This window comes from Zingiber officinale, chromosome 9A (genome assembly GCF_018446385.1).
Source record: "Zingiber officinale cultivar Zhangliang chromosome 9A, Zo_v1.1, whole genome shotgun sequence".
NCBI classification, from domain to species: Eukaryota; Viridiplantae; Streptophyta; class Magnoliopsida; order Zingiberales; family Zingiberaceae; genus Zingiber; species Zingiber officinale.
Window position 1 is genome coordinate 70,916,280 of NC_056002.1, and position 13,518 is coordinate 70,929,797.

Sequence of the window (13,518 nt, forward strand, 5' to 3'; positions counted from 1 at the left end):
TGTTGTGGTTGAGTTTTCTGTGAACAGACATGGGATTAAAGGCTGAATTACCTCTCAGGCTGTATTGTGACAATAAGGCAGCAATCAATATTGCAAATAATCCGGTACAACATGACCGGACTAAACACATTGAGATTGATCGTCACTTTATTCGGGAGATACTTGATTCTGGAGAGCTATGTCTGCCTTATGTTAAGTCTGAGGACCAACTTGCTGATATGTTTACAAAAGCTATACCCCAAGCTGTGTTCAACTCTTCTCTTAGCAAGTTGAAAATGTTTGATATATATGTTCAACTTGAGGGGGAGTGTTGTGAGAAGCAAGGGTAGATAGGTCTTTTTATCTTTTGTTAATAAGTTGATTCTTAGGGTTGTATGGCTATATAAACATATGTAATTCGACTGGAAATGAATGAATCTTTAAACTCTTTTATTACAACAGAGTCAATATAGGATATTGAGCTCATTTGATTTAGTGAGTCTACTTGGAGTTCAGGATTTTGATTGATCAGAGGATGACACGGTCTATGTCTCACATTGATCAATCTAGATGTCTAGGATAGAAGGGCACTCGTCATATATTGTGAGGAGTCACAATTAGTAGTCACAAGGTGATGTTGGATCTCAACATTTCTTGTAACTTGGGTAGTAATGATGTATTGCTAGATACCGCTCATTACTTATGCTTCTAAATGAGTTTAGGGGCATTGCCAACGTTACAAGAACCTATTGGGTCACACACAAAGAACAAGTGGATGGAGATTAGGTTCATATGATGAACCAAGATGATTAGATTCATTTGATGAATCAAATTGGATTAAGAGTAATCCAAATTGGGCTAATTGAGTTGGACTCAAGTTGATTCATGTATTCAATGAGTCTAATTTAGATTATGACTCATTAAATCAACTTAATTTAATGAATTAGATTCATTATATTAAGTTGGCTTGAATAAAATGGTTAGATTAGATCAACCATGGAAGAGATTTGGTCAAGTTTGACTTGACTTGAGAGGAAGAGGAAGAGTCAAGTTTGACTTGACTAATTGCCACATCATTAGTGAGATGGCAAGATGTGGACCAATGATGATGCTCCACATCATCATGGTGTGCCACCTTATGGAGGTTACAAGCCTCTTTTCCCATTAATGTGGCCGGCCACATTAAATGAGTGGGAGTTACTCATGTGACCGGCCACACAAGAGATTGAATGGAATGAATTTTCATTCAAGTCTCTCATTCATTTTCATCCTCTTCCTCTAGCCATTCTCCTCTCCCTCTCCTCTTTCTTGGCCGTGAGTTTCAAGGAAGAAACAAGGTGAGTGGTTTTGAGTTTCATGAAAGGAAAAATAGAGTGATTGTCACATAGAAGAAGAAGAAGAGTGTTCTTGTATTTCATCTTCTCTATTTTTCTTTCCTATCCCATCCGAGAGCCCTAGCAAGTGCTAGCACACTTGTGGTGCTCTCTTCTCCATCCTTGTGTGTTAGAGAACACACCTTGTTCGTGTGGATATCACTAGAGAGTTGTCTACGTTGACAACTTCGAGATCCGGCATACCTTGGACTTGCGGGATTGCGAGGGGCACGCATCGAAGGTATAAAATCTTTCTTCATGTAGATCTAGGAGTAGATCCAAGTTGTAAACTCGTACTCGTAATTTTTTTTTTTTTGTTCTATATTCTTCGCACGGATCCGTTGGCTAGGGTGATTCGGGGTTTCCGCGACGCGAAAAAGCGGTTTTCGCGACCCGAAAAACCCAACACAATTATCATAGTTTAACGCCTAATGCAACCTTCCTTCTTATGTGGTTTCCTACTTCTTCCAATGCCTTCTCACCATATGCTTCATGTTCTTGACGCCTCCTTTTTTTATCAACTTCCTCATCTTTCTCCTTCCAACATCAACTTTTTATTAATTTCAAGGGTAAATGCCAACCCAACTTTTCTCTTTTCTTGTGATGTTTGCCACCTATCTGAGTTCCTCTATGGACGACACCAAACCCTCTATCAAATTCAATAACACTAATCATTTCCTTTGATTTATAGCATTCTGAACTCCGTTCGCCCATGACAAATGAGCTCTGTGATGGCGAGTCCCAAGCTCAGATAAAGAGGAGGGGCGTTAAGTGAACGTTAAACAAAGACAAATGTTATGTATGAACCCATCAAATTATTGTACTAATGTTAAATTGTTCCCGAAAGGAACACATTGCAAATCCAACTGTAACATTTTGCAAGGAGCATTACATCTTTGTGAGAATTTAGGTTTAGTTTTAACTATATAAAAGTTCTCACACAATAGGTTAGATAAGAACATATATTAAAAATTAATGTTTTGTACTTACAAAAGACAAAATGAGTATGAGAGAAGACAAAGATGATAGAAAACTTAAATTTTAAGTTATGAATACAACCAAAAAAAAAAGTAAAATAAGAAATTAAGTAGATATTCTTGTAAATGGTTTGTTAAGAGATGAAATGGTAGTATTAGTTAGGAAGGAAAATAAAATTATAGCTTTCAAGATAGTGGTAGCAAGAGACACTAGTAATGTAATTAATATATATACACCTCAAGTAGATTAGAAGAAGGCACCAAATATAAGTTTTCGAAAGACTTAGACGAGATAGTATAAAAAATTATGACAAACGAGATGATCTTAATAAGAGGTGCAGTGTTCTAAATGACGGTTGAGGTCGGCGCCTAGCCTAGGTAGGAGGCCACCGCCTTGTGTTTAGGCGACGGTAAAGCGTTTTTGATTCGGACTTGGGCGACGTGTTCAGGCAGGCGCAACAAGTCCGAACTCATCATCGACGCGTTCAACGCTAAAACACTAAAGCCAATCGTCTAATAGAATAGATTTTTTTTAAACTTAGGATTTAATCGAAACTTTAGATTAATAATTTTAATCATGATTAGGATAAAATTATCCTATTAATTTAATATATATAGTTAAAAAATTATTATTATTTATTTTTTTAAATATTTAGATTAACTTTTTTATTTGTAGTTAATATATTTTATAGTATTTTTTATTTTTGATTCTTTATTTAATCTTTTATCATTTAGTTAATATATTATTTAATTATATATAAACATAGTAAAAATAAATTCAACTGGCGGTGCGTCACCGCCTACCGCCATTTACAACATTGAAGAGGAGATTTAGTAGGCATGTAAGAGTGAGAAATGAGCAATATGATAAGATGCATAAGAATCATGGTTTTGAATCAAGAAATGATAAAGGAAAAGCAACTTCACGATATCATATGAAGCAAGGTTCATCATCTTAATCTGTGTTAAGGTCTTTGACTTAAACAATACTATTTTGGTATCGTGTCGATGTTTCGATGTATGATGTCAATAATAGATTGGAGTTGAAGAAGGAGATGAACCATAGGAAGGAGATACTATCTATACCGAGCATGATTTTAAATCTTGTACCATGTCAAGCGAAACGGTCGAAACATATTATTCCGATAAATTTAAAAAACTCAATACAAATCAACATAAATAATGTTTCCTTCCTTTGCTTCAACTCCTTCCTCTTACCTCTAATCTCTTACTGACATCATGCATTAGAGTATCGGTACGACACTGGAACAATATTTGTCCAATCGAAGACCAAAGCTATGATACAACTCAAGATTTTAAACTTTAGTGTTGAGTGGTATTGAGTTTCAGTAATTTACTAAAACGATACCTTTAGATTGTTTTGCTTGATACGAAATTTCAAAGCAAGATATAAGGTTATAATAGCTAATATGTTTTTCAAGAAGCGAGAACACCTAGATTAGTTCAAAAGTGAAAACAATAGGTAGCAAATTAACTTTCTTATAGTTAGGAAAAAAGGATAGAAAAATTTATAAATGAACATCAATATAACTACTAATGAGGACTTTCTTATAGTCGCAAACTGATTTTGGCATCAATCTTTAATAACTTACTAAACAATTTTAGTCATATACTACAAATGATTATGTTAGATAATTATTTATCATTTGATTGTCAGCATGGTCTGATCAGCAAGGTACACAATATGTGCAACTAGCATTGACTGATTATCAAGGTACACAATATGTGTAACTGTGCATGTCCAACAACTTATGCTTAGTTAACCTTGACTTATGAGGACTTGAACCTTGCCTAGAAACTCCTTCGCTCTGGGATTTCTCCAATTGCCAATATCCAGCCATCATCAACCTACAAGGACTTCCCCTTACCTAACCTCATTGTCACGATTTTCATCGTCTAGATCCTCTAGGACTTCTACATTGCCCAAAGTTCACTCTAAGATTTTCACATTTTCACATTGTTCGTCATTCGGCTAAACCTTGATCTGCTAGGACTTTATCACCTTACAAACATATGGTCATTTTTTAACTTTTAAGACTCAATATTTTCCTAGAGTTTAGCCCTCGTCAACCCGCTAAGACTTCATCTACCAAGTATGTGGTCCACAATGACCTAACTAGACTCCCACTGCGAAGTATCCAGCTCTCATCATTAGTTTAATTAATATACTTACATGCTAGCAATTTATCATAATATTTTATATCTCATTTAATTTATCACATTATTTTATTTATAATTATCATTACTTGTCAATATTTGAATTAATTTGATAAAAGAAAACACCAAAACTATCACTATTAAATTCAAGATCACAATCACATCATCCCATGTCTAAAGAAGAATCTAATTATTTTTATAACCCATATGTTAAGACACACGCCCCTATATTTGATGGAATTGCGAACCCTTTCATATTTTTTTGATTGGTTATAAAAAATCTAAAAGCAGGGTATGACTGCGTACAATGGATCCTTCCCGGGACCCTGCATAGCGGGATCTTCGTGCACTGGGGTTATAAAAAATCTGAAATTAGTTTGACCAACATAATTTAACCTTAACTGAACAAGTGTACTTTGCCAAACTTACCCTTAATGGAGCTACTCAAAATCATTGGCAATATATCCAAAACATTAGAGACCAAAACCCCACCTACTTAAAGTAAAGAGATTCCGGCTACGCTTACTTATATAAGATTATGCCTCCCGAGTGGGCGAGGAACTCTCTATATATCTGAGTTTAGCCATTTCACTCTGGAATCATTTAGTGGATCTCACGTCTTGCTTATGTCTGAATTGTTAGATATGACACTTAAATAATAATAAAATAATAAATGTTAATTAATAAATAACCTTACAAATTTTCTTGTAGTTTTTTCAAATTTTTCTGGATTTAAACTGAGTCTGTATGATATGTTTAAGAGGTGAATCTATTAGGCTTAGAAAAAGTCTATTTGGAATATCAATTAATCTGAGAGTTGATTGATTTAATTAACCTAAGGTTAGAATTAATTAACCTAAGTATATATATTAAAACCTAAGTTTGTTTTCCTTACCAACCCTATTTCCCTAATCTGTCGTCCCTCTCCCAATTGCATTTCCCTCTTTGCCCATGCTGTCCCCGATCTGCCACCCCTGCTCGCGACGACCACAGGACAACTCCTACGCATGATGACCCTCAGGTTGTCCTTGCACGCGATGATTGTCGGGTCGTCCCAGCAGCTCAGCTTACTGTCGCCACCACCCCTCTTTGTCATGCCCCTGCTCATCCCAGAGAGTCATCGTCACCAATGCCACTACACCCTAGCCACCGTCGTGAGCCACCATCAGAGACCAAGAAGAAGGGTAGGTTTATTAAAGGTCTATTAAAGTTATGTTGTGATTGAGGAATCAATGATTGATTGATAGGTTAATTAAGGTTTGGTTCATGAATAATTAGGTTTGATCAACCAAATTTAATAATTGATAGATTGATTAAATTACAGATGGATTATTTATGAATAGATGGATTAATGGATTTATCTTTGAATTAAACAATAGGTTGATAATTGCTAATTAGATTATTAATTCCGAGTTATTAGTCTAAATTGTGAATTAATTGGATTTGTGACTGAATGATTAATGAACCGTTATCAATTGATTGATTAAGTTGCTAACCTATAATTTAGATTAATTAACGAAGTCAAGGATAAAGTTAGGAGTAATGGGATGATAGATTCATTAGTTGAACTCATTAGTTGGATTGTTAGTTCATATTTTGTTTGGATAATTGAAGCATGTTAAAAAAAAGGGTTAACTAATTGGGTTGGGATTAATTCATAAGGAGATTAGCTGTGAAGTGTTGGATCATTAAATGAAATTAAAACATGGTTTCCTAATTGGATTAGGATTAGGTTTAGCTAATTGGTTTATGGTAGAACTTAACTATAGTATGCATTCTGTGATGCAGGATACTAATTTGAGACAAACATTTTGACGTGGAGATAGTTCAGGATGATCTACATTTGAGGTGGGTGTCTTCCTTGACTTTTATAGTTCATTGACCTTAGTGCATTGATTTAGTTGACATATTAGTTTTGTTTGCCTTGCCTCTACTCATATTTAGCTGCGCTTGATACTTGGGTACTTGATCTTAGAGAAGATCTATTTTTATATGGTCTTATCCTATTCCTACTACACACACGTGTATGGTGTGTACAATAGGAGTTATCATTTTGATTATTCATATGCAGTAGTCATGGACACGTGTATGGTGTGTACAATAGGAGTTATCATTTTGATTATTCATACACAGTAGTCGTGCACAAGTGTATTGTGTGTACTATATGAGTTATCATATTTGACTGTCTATATTCTATAATGTATACACGAGTGTAGTGTGTGCTATAGGTGTTTCTATTTGACTATATATGATGTTTAGTAGACACATATTGGACTCTTTCATACATGTGTCAAGGTTGTCAAAACCGAGAGTTAGTAAAATCGTTAGAGTAGTCATAAAATCGAATCGTAAAATCAAATAGTAAAATCGTAAGATTTTATATCATACTTTAAATCAATTTTAAAAGAAACCTGATATATTCTTTTTAATTGATCATTTAATATTTCAATCCAAATTATAACATAAATCTACATATAGAACATTTTAATTCATATAATCATAAACTACTCATAGTTTTAAACTTTCAAACAACCAAATACTTACCATGAAAACACAACATAAACATAAATTCAAGTCTAAAGCTTAAGTCTAAAGAAAATAAAACACAAAATAACAACTTAATATAAATCACCCATAGACAAGTGCAAATCTAAAATCATCCCAAAACGACATCGTTTTGTCCAAAATGGTCCCTTTTATTAACAAAACAAAATCAATAAAATTGTCCCAAAAATAGCATTTTTACGAGTTTAAATGCGATTTTACGATTTTGATCCGATTTTATTTTAATACATAATTTTATCACAATTTCACTCGATTTTCATAGGTAAACTCGTGATTTTGTATAAGTTTGAGTCAAAACGCGAGTTTGATAACATTGGTGTGTGTGTATCATGCTTTTGGATGTACTTATGTTTATCATACAGTTGCATTGATGATGACCGTGTTTGAGTCATGAGTATTAGCATCTTGCACATCATTGCATTATATGCATGCTGACGAACTATGTCTCCTTTATGGTGTAAGAGAGTCATATTATCTGTACACTCGACCACTCAGGGGTAGTGCTAGCTAGAGTGTGTGTAGCTTGTCATGTCGTGCCCACTTGGCCATTTGGGGTAGTGGTAGCGGAGTTGTGTAGTGACCTTCTTGTTATATAGCTAGATAGCTACTCTTGCATCTTGCCTAACCAACCACTCAGATATAGTGGTAGTCGGAGTTATGAGCAGTTGTCACAGTTCTGCCCACTCGACCACACAGATGTCTTGGTGGCTGGAGTGGTGTGTAAGAGTGACACATGTATATATGCAGATGATGCGTATTGCATAGCTTAGAGATACTTATTGAATATGCTTATGATATATTGCATTTGCTTAGAGATATGGATGTTGCATATGTTTGACATTATTATATATGTTTATGCTATCATATGTTGATAATGTAATACGAGTAGATATGTTGCAGATCCCCAGTATCATTATACCTTGTTAGACGAGTTCTGGTATGTGCATTTATTATGCCATCTATGATTGTATATATATTTCTCTCTTGCGATATTGTATACTTTGATCTCCTTACACATTTAACCATGTACTATCTATTTTCCATTACCAAGTCATTTGGACACACCACCCCATGCATGCTTTCTTTCCCCATATAGCAGAGAGAGGATATATGGTGTCGCTTGGAGGTCCTGTCCGCCAGTCTCACGTTGCATCGAGAGTTTTTCCGCTAATGCTTTTACTTACAATTTCTCTTTGTTTCCAGACTTGTTTATGTAATAATTAACTTATATATGGATTTCAGTCTTGCGATGTACTTTTGTTCGATTATGGTACTTGTTGTGTTAAGTCGTATCGGTATGCAGTCATCTTATGTTTTTCATGTTTTTGAGTGGATTAAGTAAATTATTCTATTGTGTAGTTAGTTGTCTTATATCTTTCATTGTGTATTTATTCCTAATTTATGGACTTATATCAAGTTGTATGGAATATTTTCCCGGACTGTTAACTTACAGGAACTAGACTGAAAAGCCCACCTCCCTAGCCTAATTATCAAATAGGAGTTTTCACCTTTGACTACCACTAAAAGGTTGGATTCCTACCTTTCATCAAAACTTGGGTCCTTGATGTCATGTAACATTCACTCTTTGAATCAGAAACCAATCCAAGAGGCTCCAATTCAATAGTAGATCTAGGTGTGATACTAGGGGATGAAGGAGATTTTTCGTAGTTTTGTTCCTGGATCTCCATACATTAGAAGGCGTATGCCCTCTAGCTCTACCTTAGCCCTCTCCCAATGGTACTCCTAAGATGAGAGCCCTTACAGTACAATGTACAATGTGACCGCTTGCTTACTGATTCACAAGCAAGGAGTGGAGCAGGTCATAGGCCAATAGAAGATCTTCGTATTGGAAGTTGGAAAAGATAAAGGAGAAGTCTTCAAGTGCTTATCTCTGTCTTCACCGATATCCAAGAGCAGTTAGGCATAAGTTGAATGCTATTCGGTCCCATACGAATCCATACCTTATGAATAGAGGAGAGTTTAGCCCCAATATCTCCGCCCCAATCACTCTGGCATGAACTCACATGGGTCAAAGGGACCTATCCTATAAGAGGGTTTGATAGTATATATATATTTCCCAGATGCTCTATTACTGGTGCTCTATTATTAAAGAAAACAAAGTACTCTTCCGGGCCAATGAGCACTAATCAGTGAGGAAGTGAAGGAGTCCAATTTCTGATCTAGACTTATAAAGGATCCGAAACTACATCGACTCTTTAAAGATCGATGTGTGGGGAGCTACTCATGATCAATCTTTCTCCCGAGTCTTATCTTATAACAGATGATAGTGAAAAAATAGATGGTTCAGTCCCACTTATACCATTCATTTATCTTGCTAGGCGAGGAGCGAGTGACGCCTTTCTCTTTCCCCAAGTCACTTCACTCTTTCTTTTTCTATTCCCTCTCTCTCCCTAACCTTAAAGCAAGCTACCCAAATCTAAGTTCAGTTCCCTATTGGGAGATCCCAGCGAGTCATAAATGGCAGTAGTGATTCAAAACGACGAAAGAATCTCCCCCTACCCTCGGCCCTTCCATTCACAACTGCCAATCAGCCTATAGTCCACTAGCAATGTATTTCTAGAATTTCACTCGAATGAAAAGAAGTGGCTTCAAGCCTAACTCAAACGGTATCTACGAGAAAGCCGCCCCACTTTTTCCGTGCTTCCAGAAAATACACTCATTTATAATGATCTTTTCATTACCAGGGACATTATCCATAGTTATGGAACGCTATACCACATTATTGATAGTGATGCTAATGATGCTAAGGCACAGAACGAAATAGCATCAATGGATACAGAGGATCAAAGAAGCACTGTCTCAGAGTGAAAGATCTGCTTGCTAAGGATGCTCTACTTTCCACTAGTGCTGGAAATTCTATCCAAAGACCTCACCTTTGCACTAAGGCAAGAACCTTTCTTTAGCAAATGACACAGACATATCATCAACTGGAAACCCGGATAACCAAGGAAGATTGACCTTGACATTAGTCTCTTATCTTTGCTGGAGCGCTGTATAGGATAGACTCTCTCTATCTGTAGTAGAATAATAGAGATCCAATACCGTAAACCAGTAAAGGAGATCCCAGAGTGAAAGGTGATTGAAAGGGTTCTACTTCAATGCGATAACAATGAATGCACGAGAATGACACGGAATGTGCATAATAATGACTAGAAAGTGCGAGTTCTCAAACTAGAATGAATATTGGATATTGTGTGACTATTCAACTACTTTTGCGACTATTCACTACTACTTTATATATATGGTTTGCACACCTGAATCTAATGTAAATCTCTTCCAATATGCTAATCAAAGGCCAAAGGAGCCGACGGGTTCGACCGTAGGGAGAGAGGAATATAAATAGCATTTCCCGAAAGGCCATGTCAGACTATCCGATGAGTGACAGAAACGTGGTCGGGTTCGACCATAGGGAGATAGGAGGCCTCAAAGGGACGAACTCACGTGATCTACCAACTTTTTATTATTTAACTAATCTAATCAATATAGAGTCTTTCGCAACTGAGTTTTCAAGACTTTTGACTTTCCATCAGCAGGAGAAAGGGCTATTTGAAAGGAAACCTAATCTATCTATTCTTCACGGGCTAGGACAGCTACGGCCCTTTCTTTGATGAAGTCCTTAGCTTTAGATGGGACTTCAGACTTGGCATTGGAAGTGGGATGGAATGGATCTCCTTCCCGCTTTAGTTGCACTTTTTTCTCGGAAGGCGGACCAACTAATCTCATTCTATGTCTCTCTTCCGGCCTTCTTTGGTTGGGGGATGCACCAATGCCATCCACTCCACCTTCTCTCTCTCCGTCTCTTTCCGTTGATTTTCAGTCCTCTGCTCTACCAACTGAGAACAGGGCCTAAAGAAGTCAACCTTTCTAAATGCACACGCTTTACTGTGCGGACGGAAAATTTTATTGCACATCTTCCTTAGATGTCACTCTTTTATATGATAGAAGCACCTAAAGCAGGGGCTGCTTCCATTCCATCTAGCTCTGGAGGCATCGACCTCCATTTTCTACATAAAGGAGATTCAATTCCTTCCAGGGGAAACAATCGTCCCCATATGCTGCTCATATGGAACCTCCGACCTTACCTCATCTGAATCAGCCTATGATAGAGGGCGACCCCGATTACGAGGCGGATTCTACTCTCGTCGATCAGCCGTATTAATAAATGGCATACAATTAAGTACTATCCACTCCACCGGTACGACAATTTCTACACTAAGCGTTGCTTGAACAAATAAAATTAGTTCTCTCCATTTTTCTTTTCTTTTTTCAAGTATTCCCCGAAAGCATGGTACGGATTTTTTGGTACTCTTTCCCAGATTGAACAAGGGGAGAGCAATGACTAGCTATGGATTTTTCTCGCTACCTATCTCCTCAGTTGTCATGTCACATCGCTGATGGCCTATAGCCTTTTTGCGCAGCCCTTTATCTTGCTTGGAAGAAACCAACAGCATCATGCTTTCTTGCTGAACAAGAACCCATTATACATTGGCATAACATGAAAAAACAATGAATGAAATGATATGTCCCACAAAACTTTAATAGGATGATGGTGCAACAATCATGTAAAAACTAAAAAGTCAATTTTCAAAATTATCTCCCAAAGATTTTAGTCCTCTTACAATTCATGAGCTTGTCACTAAAATGAAAGAATTGTATTCAAATAACCTCTTCATAACCAAGCCTTAAAAAAAATTCTCTAAGAATAACAGCATCACATTTTAGATGAGCCCTTTAATGGTGCAATCAAAAGCACCTCTTATTGACTTAACTTCTTTAGAGTCTAATTGACTTGATACTGATCATGATTTCGACTCTCAAATATTAAGTCATTCATTAAAGAAACCAAAAGATAAAATCAAACACAACAAGCATCATGATTTAGATTTACCAAACACAATAAGATGGCAATTTAAAAATTTGCAAATCACTTAGTATGATTCCTTTTATATTTAAATATTTAATGTTTGTCAATAATTGAATTACATATTTTATTTTCTTTTATTTACCAAAGCAAGAAGGCAAGAACTCCAATGTAGGTATTCAAAATATATCTACAGATACAAGGATGGAAATTATCTTCAATATTGAATATTATAAAATGTTTAATGGTACAGTAAATTTTTATATTGCATTTATTAATTTAAATTTTCACAACACATCTACATTAGATGTATTCAAACCATTTGTATCTACTTTATATAGTCATATTATGAGAATAATTATAATGCCTGTTCATTTATTTTCTAACACAAGTTTATTTTTTAATTGGAGAATATGCTAATTTACTTGGATAAATTCAAGCATTCATCTTCGTATATTGATTTTGTTACAGGTTTTGCAGAATCATTATTGGCTTCGCACCATGTGATTTTAATAAAGTCATGGATATTATTCTTGCCATACAACATATTTTCTTACTCACTTGAAAGACAATCAAAAAGGAATACTTCAAAGTTAAAGTGCAAAAAGAGAAACAAAGTGTCAAAAGAACAAAATAATAAAGAAAGATTGCTAAACAGAACTTTCAAAGCAATTGTTCCTTACGCTTAAACACGACAACCTACAGAAGCCAACAATTAATCAATAATCAAGTTTTCCTCAGTGGGGGAGAATAATGCAGACAAGAAAATAATTTTGAAGAAAATAAATTGAAGATAAATTTAAGTTTGGATCATCCACAATATAAGGAATGAAATTGAAAATTATTTGAGATTTGTGCATCTGCAATAGGTTAAAGATTTAATTTTTGTTATTTAGTAATTAACATTTTCTAAAGGGGAGCCTTCGCGTAAAGGTCAAGTTGTTGCTGTGTCACGGTTTTGAGTTTCAAAAATATCCTCTTGCAACGTAGGAAAGAATGAGTATCCTAAACCCTTACCTGGATCTCATATTGGCAGGAGCTCAGTGCACCGAGTTGCCTTTTTTAGTAATTAACATTTTCTATTTTGGTAATAAATAAGGAATAATTATAATCCCATTAAGATTAGTACATTTTCTTTATTTAAAATATTTATCTCCATGTTTGTTGTTGAATTAAATCTATAAAAGAAGTCCAGAGTCCTTTATTTTAATTATCTTTTAATTAATACAATTTTCAATTTAACTTCTGAGGTTATTTCTTTCTTTGCTTCATTAACTTCGTCCAAGGGTTCTAGGTGATTTAATTGTTCAATTTTGGTGTTGTGTCACCTATAATTTTTTATATTTAACTAACAAGAATTTCTACTTGGTCTCTTTATGTTAGAGTTCTTTTTGTGAGGTTGTTTGCCTTGATCATCGCATTGTCTATTTACTAAGTTTATGTTTTGGAAAGTAATCATATTCAATAAAACTTAACTGAAATTTAAGATAACAATGAATCAAGAGATCTTGTGGCAAAAAAAAGAAAAAGAAAAAATGAATCAAGAGATCTTGCACTTACTGCT

General features: G+C 35.3%; 1 protein-coding gene across 1 annotated transcript in view; it reads right to left on the reverse strand.

The window, feature by feature from the left end:
- Positions 1–11,436: 11,436 nt before the first annotated feature.
- Positions 11,437–13,518, reverse strand: part of LOC122019262 (exportin-4-like) — a 41,349-nt gene continuing 39,267 nt past the window's right edge. Inside the window, exon 19 of the mRNA XM_042576751.1 lies at positions 11,437–11,556. Coding sequence (XP_042432685.1) covers positions 11,437–11,556 — 120 coding nt within the window. The remainder of the gene's footprint in view (positions 11,557–13,518) is intronic.